Source organism: Cololabis saira, chromosome 7, assembly GCF_033807715.1.
Source record: "Cololabis saira isolate AMF1-May2022 chromosome 7, fColSai1.1, whole genome shotgun sequence".
Taxonomy (NCBI): Eukaryota; Metazoa; Chordata; class Actinopteri; order Beloniformes; family Belonidae; genus Cololabis; species Cololabis saira.
Window position 1 is genome coordinate 18823193 of NC_084593.1, and position 15240 is coordinate 18838432.

Here is a 15240-nt window from a genome sequence, read left to right on the forward strand (position 1 = left end):
GTCCAACCCCCCCCCAAAAAAGGCGGGAAGCCAAACTACTAATGAGCAGAATTGTTGAATTTCAGTCATTAAAATCGTCCGATTTTTACCTCTGAAAACTAAAAAAATGATTCAGAACAACTCTGTTATCCAAAGTAAATCAACAAACTGCAGCTTTGTTCATCCTTGTGCCATATTTACTTACTGGCACTTACGGACGACCAGTGTCTGGCACCGAAGCCCAACAACAGAACGCCACCCACTCAGTTTGGAGAAGAGCTCCTTTCAGTCCCAACCTTCCAGGTGGCTCTGGAGTGTTGAGGTCCCAACAAAGCCGTGGAGCACCCTTCAGGATTCACATTCCAGCCCCACAAGGACTCCAGGGAGGCTGAGGACTCTAAACTGCTGTTTGGAGCACAAACAACAGTTGGGGCCCCACTCCCTGACCCAAAGGTGCAGGGAAGGTTTCCTCTTGTCCACCATGAAAAATCCCATGGTGCGATTCCAAGCTGGGAGGCTGTGAGTAAATAAACCCGGCGCGACACCTGTCGCCCTGAGCTTCTCCAGAGGGGAACGAGAGCCTGACTGCATCAACCTCACGCTGGAGCTCAGGCTCCTCCTCCAGAGAGGAGACTCAGATTTAAATCAGTGCAACGTAGGGATGGGCGATATTTTACCGTTCACGATAAACCGTCAAAAAAATGTCCCACGGTAAGAATTTGTTCATCTCGCGGTAAAAACGATACATTCCCTTTGATGATGTTTTTGTGTAAAGATGATTTATGGTTCTGCGTAAAATTGACGCGGAAGGAAGGAAGGAAGGAAGGAAGGAAGGAAGGAAGGAAGGAAGGAAGGAAGGAAGGAAGGAAGGAAGGAAGGAAGGAAGGAAGGAAGGAAGGAAGGAAGGAAGGAAGGAAGGAAGGAAGGAAGGAAGGAAGGAAGGAAGGAAGGAAGGAAGGAAGGAAGGAAGGAAGGAAGGAAGGAAGGAAGGAAGGAAGGAAGGAAGGAAGGAAGGAAGGAAGGAAGGAAGGAAGGAAGGAAGGAAGGAAGGAAGGAAGGAAGGAAGGAAGGAAGGAAGGAAGGAAGGAAGGAAGGAAGGAAGGAAGGAAGGAAGGAAGGAAGGAAGGAAGGAAGGAAGGAAGGAAGGAAGGAAGGAAGGAAGGAAGGAAGGAAGGAAGGAAGGAAGGAAGGAAGGAAGGAAGGAAGGAAGGAAGGAAGGAAGGAAGGAAGGAAGGAAGGAGCCTGAAAGAAAGAAAGAAAGAAAGGAAGGAGCCTGAAAGAAAGAAAGAAAGAAAGGAAGGAGCCTGAAAGAAAGAAAGAAAGAAAGGAAGGAGCCTGAAAGAAAGAAAGAAAGAAAGGAAGGAGCCTGAAAGAAAGAAAGAAAGAAAGAAAGGAGCCTGAAAGAAAGAAAGAAAGAAAGAAAGGAGCCTGAAAGAAAGAAAGAAAGAAAGAAAGAAAGGAGCCTGAAAGAAAGGAGCCTGAAAGAAAGAAAGAAAGAAAGAAAGGAGCCTGAAAGAAAGAAAGAAAGAAAGAAAGGAGCCTGAAAGAAAGAAAGAAAGAAAGAAAGGAGCCTGAAAGAAAGAAAGAAAGAAAGAAAGAAAGAAAGAAAGAAAGAAAGAAAGAAAGAAAGAAAGAAAGAAAGAAAGAAAGAAAGAAAGAAAGAAAGAAAGAAAGAAAGAAAGAAAGAAAGAAAGAAAGAAAGAAAGAAAGAAAGAAAGAAAGGAGCCTGAAAGAAAGAAAGAAAGGAGCCTGAAAGAAAGAAAGAAAGAAAGGAGCCTGAAAGAAAGAAAGAAAGAAAGAAAGAAAGAAAGAAAGAAAGGAGCCTGAAAGAAAGAAAGAAAGAAAGAAAGGAGCCTGAAAGAAAGAAAGAAAGAAAGAAAGGAGCCTGAAAGAAAGAAAGAAAGAAAGAAAGAAAGAAAGAAAGAAAGAAAGAAAGAAAGAAAGAAAGAAAGAAAGAAAGAAAGAAAGAAAGAAAGAAAGAAAGAAAGAAAGAAAGAAAGAAAGAAAGAAGGATAAATTCCCGTTGATACGTGTTTGTGTAACAAACATGGCGGATTTGAGAGCGAGAGATTTATAGTTACAAAGGTGGAGTTGAATTGGTATTTTTTTTATCGTCATTTTTATCGTTATCGGAATAAATGCCAGAAATGATCGTGATCCATTTTTTTAGTCCATACCGCCCGCCCATCCCTAGTGCAACGATGTTGGTTGGAGAGCTTGAGACTCGCTGGTATGTGTAGTGATACTTCAGCACAGATCCAGGCTGGATTTTTGTGTTTATTTTTTTCTTTGTTCATCATTAACATAATTTCCTTTATCTTGATTTAGTTTATGTTGTCCATTCATTTTAATTTTTTGTGTGTGTTTCACGTTTATGATAAGTGACCTCCACGACCTGTACTAACCGTTTCACCTCGTCTTACAGACGGCTATGCATTCTCTCAAGACGAGAACGGCGTGGTGTCTCAGTCTGAGGTGATCAGAGCGTACGACACCACCAAACAGAGGACCAACGAGTGGTGAGCCCGCGGCCGGGAGGGCCGGCCACTTCGGAGCCACAGCTGCCGTCTCCGATGGCGAAGTTTGAAGCTTAACGGGGAGGAGCGTTGATGCCAGTGTGAACCTCCAGCACTGAGGGATTTCGGGATACGAGATGGACTGAGGGGACTGACATTGTGCAATTTTTAAGAATAAAAAAAAAAAAAAAGTGGGGGCGGGGGGGTTGGAACAAAGACAAACTAATTGTTTACTATCAGCTGTAGTTGTGTGTCCAGCAGACATGATGAGCGCCGTGCAGGCTCAAGTTCTTCACTGTTGTCGCTCCGCTTGTCTGAGCAAACGCCTCTTTTCCATCAACCTTCAAGTTCAAAGCTTTCAAGCGCCGACCGGCAAAACTTTAGTCATTTAATGAAACTCCTACATGCAAAAGTTGAAAGACTGCACACTTAAACGTTGGGAAGAATTTAATTTGTAAGGGATCGCAAAAAGCAGTCGGATATACAATCGTCGAAGAATTTGGAAAGTTTGAAACCAAACGCGATTAAGTGTATTTCCACTCAAGAGCAAATGTTTGTAATATTTTAACTTTCTGTTTGCACTGAAAGAAGCATCTCTTGTGTGAAGCCTTACATTTGCTCCTGCCTTCATCCTCCTTTGTTCTTTTAAAAATGTATTTATTTTATTATTCAGTTTTATTTTCTCGGCCTGTACATATATTGTGCCTGTTTTTCTTTTCTTTTCTTTTTTTTTTTTCTCTTCGGTTCACATTTTTCGAAGTTGCCTATTGCAACCCGCAAATGTCCCGTTTCCACCGTTTTTCAGCACAGAAGCATCAGTGTCGACTCAGAATTGCATTCCACACCTCACTCCTGTCCGATCGATCACAGCGGTGCCTACGTCAAAGCGTTTCCCCTCCGAGAAGAAAAAGATAGCCAAGACTAGTTTAAGTGCTACACTCACACTCACACAGACACACACCTGAAGACAAAAGTCGATCCCACCACATCGTCAGACTCCTGCGGCGTTGAAAGTTCCGGTTTGTTCCACGAGAGGTGACGGCGAGGCCTCGTGGCCTCGGTGGTGTTTTTTCTCATAAAACGGAGATTTATCCCTCTAACATAAGTGCCATTAGCTTAAGGGAGAGAGAAATATTAGCCAGGAAACTCCACGACAGTATCAAAACTACTTTGTCTCTGTAGTTGTTTTGTGGATTTGTATTTTTATATTGGAAATGTACAACTTTTGCATTGACCGGCTTTGTAATGACTCGTCTGTAACTTCTAGTTTTTTGTGTTTTTTTTCTTCTTCTGATGAAGTGGCAGGATGGAATATAACCGATGAGGAAACAGCTTTCTTAAATGTCTTGTTGATATTAATATTGTTCCAGCTTGGTTTATTTATAATTGACTACTTGTTGTCTGCGTGATTGCTTTCTTCTCCCTATGGGAGATCAGATTTCTGATTGTGTGTCAGTGCGTAGCCTGCATGTGCATGTGCTGTATGTGTGTGTGTATGTATGTATGTATGTATGTATGTGTGTGTGTGTGTGTGTGCGTGTGTGTGTGTGTGTGAACACGTGTGTCACCTCTACTGTGGATAACTTCTTCGTATGCACTGCATGTCTGTGTCCTTTTTGCGAAACTGGGAGTTTATGGGACATACGTCGTCCAGGTGTGTTTTTTAGAGAGTGTGTGTGTGTGTGTGTGTGTGTGTGGTGAGGCTTGCTTCAGTTGTCCGTGTGCACGACTCCAGGTATAGCTACGATGTTCTGCTGTGTGCCGATGCATGACCCACGTCGGGAGTGTCGATGTGCGGTGTGACTGCGTGTGGTCGCGTTCGGACCCTCGTCCTTCGACTCTGGGAGTTTCTGACACTCGCTTTCCCAGGAAATGTTGCACAAAGCACTCAATGTACCTTTCCAGTTGTGATCCGGTATTTTATGTAGATTCAGTGTATGATTTCTGAAGAGTGTACGTGTCTGTAATTTATTTTGTTTTTGTTCTTTTTTTCTCACGTTCGGGGTTTCTGATGCTCTCGCTCTTTCTCTCTGCTCGTCCTTAACGTGAAAACTTGATTTGACCTAATTGTCGTTGCAAACTTCCAACCAGCTGAATGTGGGTGTCATCGTCGTGGAGGGCGCGGACTGTTGCTTTTTCTTTTTCCAGAAAACGTTAAAACTGTGTCGTCTGTGAAGGTCGTGGGCCGCATGAATGGAAACCACAAACTGCTCTCTAAAGTGTTAACTGCACTACTTTTATGTTCCCTCGAGTGTTGATCACTTTACGAAGGAGGAGAAAAAAAAATGCACCTTTTAACTTTTCTTTTTAATGTCAGGTTTCTTTTCTGTCATTTTGTTCAGTAATTATTCTGCATGTTGGGACTGCAAAACTTGTAAGTGTTGTCTTTTACTGCCATGAAGGACTACTGAAATAAACTACAATCATGGAGGAACCATGTGAACGTCTTTGCTGATTCTTGCGTGCGTGTTTATAGACATCCGTAATCACTGTCATCCTGTGCCTGGTGGCAGGAAGGACAGATAAAAAAGCTTAAACAGGAAGAGCCGGGGAGAGCCGTCCGACCAAACCGCAGGATCATAACAAATAAGTACTCTTTCTGTTGATGTCATTTATTTGTCCTCCTGGCTTCGTCCTGTTTGTGTGACCCCACACAGACTGTAATGTGTGCGTGCACTAGATGAGCACCCAGACTAATTAACCTCCTTCACCCATGAGGCCCCGGCACTGGCTCTGGCTGTATTTGCTGTAAAAACACAACCGACGCCATCTTTTAAAGGGGTCAGAGTGTGGGACGTTCACTGCACAGGTCAAGAACTGCAACGACTAAAAATGAATGTAGCACTTCTTTTGCTTTTTTTTGTGTTTTAAAAAAAAAAATCATTAGCAAAGCTTCCACTGAACCCTCATCGAGCAGGTTATTTGCTTGTTATGAGAATTTTATTTACTCTGAGTGGGGGGACGTCCCAGTGGTTGCCAATTCAATTAAATTTTCATTGTTATTTATATAGCTTCTATTACAACAGAAGTTGTCTCTAGGCGCTTTCCAGAGACCCAGAATGTGGCCCCTGAGCATATTTACATATACATAAACATAAACAATGGCAGTGGAAGAAAACCCTTAAGCCAAACAGTGGCAAGAAAAACTCCCCTTTAGGAGGGAAGAAACCTTGAGCAGGACCTGGATCATGTGGGGGGACCATGGATCTATAATATTAACTGGATGGAACATCGGAAATGACCGCCCATTCATTTCAATGCAATTTGCTCACTCAGCGCATATGCTGAAAAAATTTCTGACTTCCGGGTTTACTTCCGCGTTAAGGGGCCCATAGAGCATGTGCAGTTGAGTCACCTCCCATCATGCCCCGGGCAACATCAATGGCACTGACACGGCCGTGACGTCACGCCCAGAAAGAGACTTTTCTTTGACTTTTCTGGCCGTTATAAAACATTTTTGACGGATAAAAAGTCCATGACTTAAAAATATAGAATACAAAGATTAGTAATTGCCGGTGATTCCAGCTGGAGGTGTCCTGTGAACAGTTTTAGAGGCTTCTCTTTTACTATTGCGGTCTATGGGAAAAAAGCTTTCTGGGCCCCATGGGATTTTTTGTTGCAGTACCGCGGCTGGCCACTGGGAAACAGCGTGCCTTCTGAGTGCGAGACTCGGGGGGCTGGGGGGGGACCCTCCTGCCGGAGGCCAGCTGGGCTGTTCAATGTCCTAAACACACTTTCAGGGGTTTAACACATTTAAAGGAAAGGGACGCAAAGATATTCATGAGGCAAAAATCAGGTATTGGGATCCGTGAGTATTTACATGCATGCACCTTCCGATACCACATAATCTTTATAAACTAAATCCATTTTTCTTCACTGCCGCAAAGGTCAGCACACAACGTTAAACAACACTGCTTTGTCAATTGTTTTGAGTCTGCAGGTAGACAAGTTGTAGGGCTGAGATAGTCACCAAGTAGCCACATTATGTTGACAGTGTGGTGTTATTTTACGCTGTTGTGCTCATTATGCAAGGATACGGTTTCCAGAGGTGGAATGAGCACTGCCAAATGTAAAACTGGAAACCTTGATAAGTTATTATGGAGCAATCAGGTGGACGTGAGGAGTGGATTAAGTTCAAAGGGGAGGACGGAGAGAAATTCCCCAAAGAAAGCAAAAAAAGTAGAATGTGTTGTCCTGGATGACTGACTGTCACATTCTACCACTTAATTGAACATTTGGAGTAGCGGTGCAGTTAGAACGGGTCAGAAATACGTCTGAAACTGCTTTAAGCAGACTGTGTGAGACTGTGACTGAACATGTGTCATTTAAGCTAGAAGAAGTGCAGGCAGTCCGCATTACGACCTCTGATATGACGTCTGATGTAAGAACATCTGAAGAACATGTATCTCTGCAGCAGAATGACATTTTTGAGTTTTAAAATGGATCAATTAAACTTAATTGTCATCGTGCTGCAAATGTATCATCTCTTCTCGCTAAACACCGCTTTGATTTACATCATTTTGAGCCTGAACAAAGGTTTACACTCCCTACCATCCCATAATAAACCTGTGGGTCCTAAAACTCCCTAATGTTCCTTTAAGCTTCATGACTTCAAAATGTGTTTTGCTATAATAGATCAATTAATTCCTCAATGATTCACTTGTACAAACTTCTCAAAAGTACATCATTTCTTACTATTTACAACTGTTAAATCATGTTTCTGACATTTTTAGACAAAATAATCTAGAAAAGGTTTATTAGGTGTCAATAATTAAAATGATTTATCTGAGCCCAAAACAGATGTAAAGTATTATCCATGAACATTTCTGAGTTGATTATGTGACGATTCTCGTCACGGTGGCAGCGAGTGTGATTTATTACTTCAAGCTTTTTTTTTTTTTCTTCTTTATAGCGAAACTATGTTTTCTGCAACAAAACAACAGATGACGTATCTTATTTCAGTGGAGCCAAACAAAGGCACGCTGTTTTAATAAAGAGGTCACTTGGAAATAATTGCTATATGCTGCTCTTGGTCATTCTTGTCTCGTGACTCGCTGCAATGTTTAAAGCTGACCCACAACAAAAAGATGGAGGAAGTTGCTGCTTTTTTGTGCTGCAGACATAACTTGCATGAATGATTGCGGTTGTTGTCAACCGTGGTGGTACATAGATGGTTTCCCATGACTGTAACTACAAAACAGTCACTACTGAGGGAAAACAAAAAAAAAAAAGACCACAAATGTTAACAACAACCGCTGATTACATGAAAATCTTTGGAATCGTAATTGTAATGTGTTCTTGATCTCATTATCTGAGTAAATAAAGGTTTAATGTTTTCCTAAAAAGAAATCTGGAGAGAAAAAAGGAAAAGCAGAAGTTTACTTATAAAAGACACGCAACAGTTTTAATTAAAAACATTGTTAGAGGGAAGAACTGGAGGGATAATTTAGAAGAAAAGTACTTTTTTTTTTTTTACCTGTCAAATACATGATGGATTATATTTCCAAAATATTCAGATAACATCATGGAAATGTGTCCACAAGTTGTATATTTATATATACACATATATATCTTTTTTAATATGAGAGAGGCAAAGAATGTTTCACTTAAGTTCAAACTGACAGCTGAGAGTTGAAGACTCGAATCTCCTCAGATATGTATTTTGGAAGCAGATACTCGTCTTGGATTTGGGGATGAAAGTGCCGACTTCATGGATCTCTGATTGTGCCTGCAACCGAACGGCTGGCAGGGTTCAGGAGACACCGACCGCCAGGTCTATTTCACAGTCAGGTAACCGGGGAACAGAGCCGTCTTTGTGGAGTCTTCGCCGTACCTGCTGCTTGAAAACCTAAACCTCGATTTCTGGGGCGAGTTGATTTTGACACTGTGACCACGCCATGCTCATTGAACACTGACAATGACGGATCTCAGCTCTGCATTCCTGCTGTGAAGTCTGGCGCGAGACTAAGCGACAGGTAGGGAGCTGCAGCGCAGGCCCCGCCGCTCCAGTTTCCTTGGCGTCTCAGTGATGGGGAGTTGTCACCATGTCATTGAGCAATCTTCACAGATATCAGTCCCCAGCAATTACCAGAGATCACTTTTTATTTGCCGTAACAACTCTGATCAGCATCTTACAGGAAAAGAAAAGGTCTTTTTTTCTTTCAGAGGTCCATCTGATTGTCAGAAAACAACTCCCTGGTCTCCACTCGATAATGACGTCTATGAAATGACCAAAACAAAAGGACCACAAAGATCTATTTACAATGTAAAAGTGCATACAATTCAGAAATAGCCCCTGGCAAGTCTGTTGCTGGAAAGCGCCCCAGTCTCGGTCGTGTTCCTGCTGCTCTCTGCACGCCTGTTCACCCGAGCCTGAGCCTTCTGCAGCACCAGCTGTGCTGCTCCGCACTTGTCCTCACCGGCTCGCGTCCAGCTCTATAAAACTCAGTTAATCCCTCCCTTTTCCCCCTGCTGGGAGACCTGTCAGCTCTGTCCGAAGTCGGCGAAGCCCTTGGTCGCTGTGAAGGCGTCGGGCTGCAGGGGGAAGAAGTACTGCTGGGGCAGCAGGAAGCCGGTGGCCTGAGCCGGGTGAGGAGGCTGGTGCAGCTGCAGCTGGGTGTGGGCGGGCGACAGCGAGTGCTGGACGCCTCCCGTCAGGGCTGCTGGGGGGGACGTGTAGGGGGGAGGGGGCGGCGGAGGCAGAGTCTGTGAGGTCTGGCTGGGGGTGGAGGCTGAGGAGGAGATGGTGGCGGACACCAGGCAGCCCTGATGCTGCTGCTGCTGCTGCTGCTGCTGCTGCTGCGGATGCTGCTGCTGCGGATGCTGATGAGGACCCCCCAGGGAAAACCTCCGCATGGAGCTGCCCCCGCCGGCCGAGCTGGAGCTGGTGGTGGCCGTGCTGGACTGCCGGGACGGGGCGCGCAGGCTGGGGGCGGCCGTGGTGAGGATCATGGGGATGGTCTCGCCCTGGCAACTGCGCAGGGAGAAGCGGATGGGCTGCTGGGTCGGCTGCTTGGGCCGCAGGCAGGTGCAGCAGTACACCGCCACCAGCGAGCCCACGATGACGAAGGCCACGAATATGCTGCCCACCATCAGGAAGGGAACGTAGACGGGCTCTGAGAGGGGGAGACACACAACATCATGTGACTCGTGACAGAAACATCAGCTCATTAATGTGTGTAACATCAAACACAGTAAACAGTTTGATTCGTCCAACAAAAACACACAAAACACCTTTTTAAAAGGCTGGAAAAACACTTAAATCAAAGATGAAGAAGGTTTGTGTTAGGGATGGGCGGTATGGACAAAAAAATGTATCACGATAATTTCTGGCATTTAACCCAATAACGATAAAAAAAATACCAATACAAAAAGTGTCATCAACGGGAATATTTCTTTCTTTCTTTCAGGTTCATTTCTTTCTTTCTTTCTTTCTTTCTTTCTTTCTTTCTTTCTTTCTTGCTCATTTCTTTCTTCTTTCTTTCTTTCAGGCTCATTTCTTTCTTCTTTCTTTCTTTCAGGCTCATTTCTTTCTTTCTTTCTTTCTATCTTTCTTTCTTTCATGCTCATTTCTTTCTTTCTTTCTTTCTTTCTTTCTTTCTTTCTTTCTTTCTTTCTTTCTTTCTTTCTTTCTTTCTTTCAGGCTCATTTCCTCAATTTATCGTTTTTACCGTGAGATGACAAATTCTTACCGTGGGGAATTTTTTTGACGGTTTATCGTGAATGGTAAAATATCGCCCATTCCTAGTTTGTGTACACTTAACTGTTTTGAGAATGATTTATGCACTACGTTATTGATTGATCTTCTGTATTTATCTGTTTTATAGTATGTATCACTATTTCTTCACAACTGCACTGTACCTTTGGCTACAGGAGGAATTACTCTGACGTGCACATTACATAACGCCTATAACTCCTAAATAGAGATGTTAAAGTCTTACCCAATGGACGACTGCCAATAACATTGTCAAACTCAACACTTTCAATCACATCATATCGTTTCAAAATGCCCCGAATGAAATAGAGACGCATTCCTGCTGAACACACAAACAATCTCACGTTACACTTCGTGACCCCCATCTGCGCCCGGGGAGAAAATCAACCATCGTTTATTTATTTTAATGGGGACAAATAGGATATTGTGGGTCCAATCAGTTAACGGCTTATAAGCTTATCCGCTTGGGGGAAATTTAAAGAAAACTGATGAAACCCTCAGGACTGTAAGGTAGCCTGTTATTAAAGACTCCACGACGAGCAGCAGGTTAATGTTGGGCACTTGTGTGGAAAAACTAGAGAAATTAGTTTCTGCATCACATTTGGACCTAATGTGCTTTGTATTTGTCAGTCCAACATCTTTTGAGAGGAAGCATTGACTCCGGATTCCTGCTCTGCAATCACCACAACTTTATCATGTTTCATACTCCTTTGTTTTGTGAACATTATTTAAGCAACAGATTGGCATTATCATCAAAACCTCATCCAGCTTTCCCTCGTTCTGCTGATAATGATGTGGAGAGCTCCAAGGTAAAATTAGGCTTCTGGAGAAGAGATAAAAGCACGTGGTGGAAACTAAACTTATTGGCTGATTAATGCTCAAACTCCAACTTTAAAACAGCTTGAATTTGGACATAAACGGCATATAAAATTTTTAAAGCCGAGGTGAAAAACAGTCGTAAAAAATATATCACAATCTTGTAAAAAATGATTAAAAAACATAACTCCTAACAACAGCGTAGAGAGGTGGTGTTGAATATGTGCATTTCTTCTCACAAGGGAAAAAGCTTCAGCGTGTTCAATTTTGGATTTATATATTTCAAAGTTTAGATAGATTTGGCTGCAGGAAAGTGTAACTTTAACTTTGCTCTGCTCTGTCCTCATGTCTCAGCTGGCCTCTGACCTCTGCTGGAAGAACTGCCACAACTCCTACTAACCGTGAATGCCCATCTCTCATTTCTATGTATGTAGCTTTAATTACAAAGTGAAATACAAGTTAATTCACTGGAAAAACTCAAAATCTTAACAAGAATATTTGTGAAAATTTACTTGAAACAGGTGAAAATTGTCAAATAACAAGTTATTTTTCTGGTGATGACTCTTGTTTTAAGTGTAATGAGATTTTCTCACTAAAAATTAGACATTTTAACTAGAAATAAGATTAGTTTTTGCAGTGTTGTTGATCATCTGATGCACTTTCTGGTGTTGTATCCAAACTAATTTTGAGCTTTTTAGGTGGACATTGTAAACTCACGCGTGAAGACGACCCCCCAACCCCAAAGCAAAAATGTGAGACGACAAAAGAGTTTTTAAATCCGTGCACTTACGTGCTGCAAACTGGGTGTCGTCCAGCTCCCGGTCGTTGGTGCAGACGCCCTGGTCCAGGCGCGCGTCCGCGGCCGCGCAGCAGTAGCGCAGCGAGCACGAGCCGCAGCACACGGTGGCGTCCATGGTGTCAAAGTCCTCCGGACACTGGAAGCCGTCGTGATAATTCCCATTAGAGTCCAGCCAGCCATGGCAGTATTCCCCCTGAGCGTCCGAGATCCGCAGATTCCAGGTCAGATATCCCAGCAGCAGGCAGCGCAGCAGGCAGCGCACCATTCCTGGGGACCGAGATCCGGACTCAGGGATCAAATTAAATCAAAAAAACAAAACAAAAAAAAAACACTCAAATCAAAACTGGAGCCGCTCATGTAAAGTTATGTTACCGTCATCTTTCCAGCATCCACACTGACACTGGTTTGATGCAACAGCTTCCCAAGCGAAACAGAAAAAAGTCCTAAATTGAATCTTCACCAAAGTTTCCACTTTTACTTTAAATTACTTTGAGAAACAAAAACAAAACTATTAAAAAAAAAAAACATCTGCAGTGAACTTGTTTTAGGTCCAAACACAGGGGAATGGGCAGCAGCGCGATGACCAACAACCTGCCCCTCATAAAGCAGAGGTTGTGACCACCAGCTCGCTGGAGACGCTGCTTTTGTGAATCGGGCTTTTGTAAGCGCGTACGTAGAGTCCTAACAGGCTGATTTATGGTTCCGCGTTACACCTACGCGTAACCCACGCCGTAGGGTACCCGGCGACCAGCACGTACGGTGCGCGTCGCCCGCGTACCCTACGGCATGGGTTACGCCGTCGATTTAACGCGGAACCATAAATCAGGCTTTAACGGTGCGTGTGCGGTCACGTGGTGCGGCGGCACATGCAGTGATCCTGGACGCAAAAACCAAAACCATTCATGATCTCAATTGACTTATTTAATGTTGCCCGTTTGAAAGGCATCTATATTACATGCTGAAATTATGAATTGTTTATTTTTATATTTATTTGTGGGTGTCTTTGTTTGCCTGTTGATTTTTTTTTTATTTATTTTTTTTTTTACAACATTTTGGGGGGTTTCACATGTTGTGGTTTCAGTCACCTTGCATCGAATTATATTTTTGCAGCGCTTTGTCCCTTCTGCCTTTGTTGTCCTTGGTCATTTCGTGCCTCCTGTGGAAAATCAGCGTCTCATTGGTGTCAATTTGTGCCCCTTTGTGGTCTTTCTTCGTTTCTTTATGGTGATTTTGCCCCTCATTGTGGACATTTTATGTATCATTGTGACTGTTTTTTTTTTTGCCTCCCTGCTGATAATTGAGCAACTCCTTTAAGTAGATTTGTGTCCCTCTTGTCAATTTTTTCCAGCTCTTTGAGTTCATTTTGTAGGCTACATCTGTTGTGGTAATTGTATTGTAATCAGTTGAGATCTGTTTGGTTGTTTTATATCCTCAGAGATCAAACTTTGCTTAATTCGATTTTCTACTTGGACCCTTTGTGTCTCTCAGAGGACATTTTTCCTATTTTTGTGGTATAAAACGTGCTTCAGACTGAGGTATAAGGTGTAAGACCCCATGAAGCCTTGGCTACAATAACTAAAAATCTATTTAAATACTATTGTGTAGCCAATACTTTCATGTGCATAGCTTGTACAAAATTTAGACGTTTGGCATGATGGCATATATAAATCAATACTGGCCAAGCAGCTGATGTGGGCTTTAGGTTACAGAAACTCCCGATCTGTTTGAGACTATTTATGTGCACATGAGAATACATGTTAGCCAGCCCATCCATCAATTAAAACGTACGCCGTTTGAAAATTATTGATTTGGCGCCCCCTTGTGGTGAACCAAACTTTTAGTTCTGCAGGTTTTTTTGTTGTTGTTTTTTTTTAAAGTTTCCTGCCAAACGGTGACAGAGCCAATATATGTAAACTATAATTACAACCGACATTACATGCTGCCTTGTGTTATTTAATAAATCCGTCAGATAATCCGGTTATTGACAGATGTAGTAGGCCTAATCAGTCTAATCAGGTTATTTGTTAATAAAATTGCCTTTTTTAGTAGTCACGTAGAAAATAAATAACATTCACTAATGTACTTTTCTTAACCTGTTCACCCCTAGGGATATTGGGGGTGAACAGGCCTATCCAAATTAAATCAACAATATCTCCACAATTATAAGTACAATATGCATAATCTTGGTCTCAATTGATAGCTAAGATCTTACAGCATACATTTCCAGTGTCAGAAAAATTGTTAATGTTCACTTTCCTGAGCAAATTGTGATAAACCAAAGAAAAAAATGAAATTTTTACTGTCGTCTAATTTTTTTTTTAGGTTGCACAGCGGAAAACACCATGATAGCAATGCACATAATGATAAAGACTCAGCTGCCTGGATTCAGCAACTCCTTGACTACAACTGTACCAAGTTACATGAGAATAGCTTAAGGCGATTTGCTTTATGAGCTTCAATTAAATATGTTTTTTTTTTCCATTTTTCCTGCCACAAATGTTTAAGCTGAAAATGGTCCGTGTGTGTGTGTGTGTGTGTGTGTGTGTGTGTGTGTGTGTGTGTGCGTGCGTGCGTGCGTGCATGCATGCTGTCTTTCTTGTAACTGTAGCTACAGCTGTTTGCTCCCTTTTGTTCTCGCCGGGGATGTTGGCTACAAACCAACCTTGTGAACTTGTCAATAACTTGGGTGTTATTTTAGATGCTGATCTTAACTTCCAGAAACACATAGCTAATGTCTCCAGGACTGCCTTCTATCATCTCAGAAAAATATCTAAAGTAAGATGCTTTCTGTCACAATCAGACTCTGAAAAGTTGGTTCATGGTTTTATCTCCAGTAGATTAGATTATTGCAATGCACTTTTTGCAGGACTAACAAAGCAAGTGTTACATAAACTCCAGCTTATTCAAAATGCTGCAGCCAGAATTCTAACAAAAACCAAGAGGTGAACACATCACTCCTGTTTTATCCTCTCTTCACTGGCTCCCTGTTAAACAAAGAGTAGATTTTAAAGTACTTCTTATTGTTTTTAAATCTATGAATGGCTTAGCTCCCTCCTACATGGTTGACATGCTCACTGAACACATACCGGACAGATCCCTAAGATCATCAAATAAGAGTCTTCTCATCATACCTAGAATTCACACTAGATCTGCTCATGGTGCTTTCAGTCACTACGGTCCCACTCTCTACTAGAAACTAAGGTCTGCTCTAACAGGGCCCTCTTTCAAAAGCAGACTAAAAACGTACCTTTTGCACAAACGTTTGAGTAAACTCTACATGGTTGGCTGGGTGATCACACTTTTGTTAAAATGGAATTATTGTTGTTATTGTTATTTTTCTCTTGACATACTTTTGTCTGTTTCTATTATTGTAAACCTGTAATTTATTTTTTTTGTTTATGTCTTTGAGCACATTG

At 42.3% G+C, this 15240-nt stretch overlaps 2 protein-coding genes across 5 annotated transcripts in view; one reads left to right on the top strand and one right to left on the bottom strand.

The window, feature by feature from the left end:
• The window catches only part of atp8a1 (ATPase phospholipid transporting 8A1), a 112217-nt gene extending 107258 nt beyond the window's left edge, over positions 1 to 4959 (top strand). For 2 of the 4 annotated variants that reach the window (XM_061724919.1, XM_061724920.1), the window contains one exon: positions 2405 to 4958. In XM_061724919.1, the coding sequence (XP_061580903.1) occupies positions 2405 to 2502 (98 nt within the window). In that variant the 3' untranslated portion in view covers positions 2503 to 4958. Of the gene's footprint in view, positions 1 to 2404 lie in introns of all 4 variants that reach the window. The other 2 variants (XR_009782884.1, XM_061724921.1) reach the window with 2 other exon arrangements.
• Positions 4960 to 7893: 2934 nt separating this feature from the next.
• On the bottom strand, positions 7894 to 12419 carry shisa3 (shisa family member 3). Its single transcript, XM_061726193.1, has 3 exons — positions 12197 to 12419; positions 11816 to 12091; positions 7894 to 9610 (listed from the first exon to the last, which is right to left on the bottom strand). The coding sequence occupies exons 2-3, from the start codon at positions 12087 to 12089 to the stop codon at positions 8979 to 8981; spliced, it is 906 nt and encodes a 301-aa protein (XP_061582177.1). The 5' UTR covers positions 12090 to 12091; positions 12197 to 12419; the 3' UTR covers positions 7894 to 8978.
• Between the last annotated feature and the right edge of the window lie 2821 nt (positions 12420 to 15240).

What these genes read in the sequence shown, in the direction of transcription:
- shisa3 (XM_061726193.1), bottom strand. Translation starts at nt 12,089, where the DNA reads ATGGTGCGCTGCCTGCTGCGCTGCCTGCTGCTGGGATATCTGACCTGG. An exon ending in CGACACCCAGTTTGCAGCAC is followed by an intron (nt 9,611 to 11,815) that starts GTAAGTGCACGG and finishes TCCCCCTCTCAG; the next exon opens with AGCCCGTCTACGTTCCCTTC.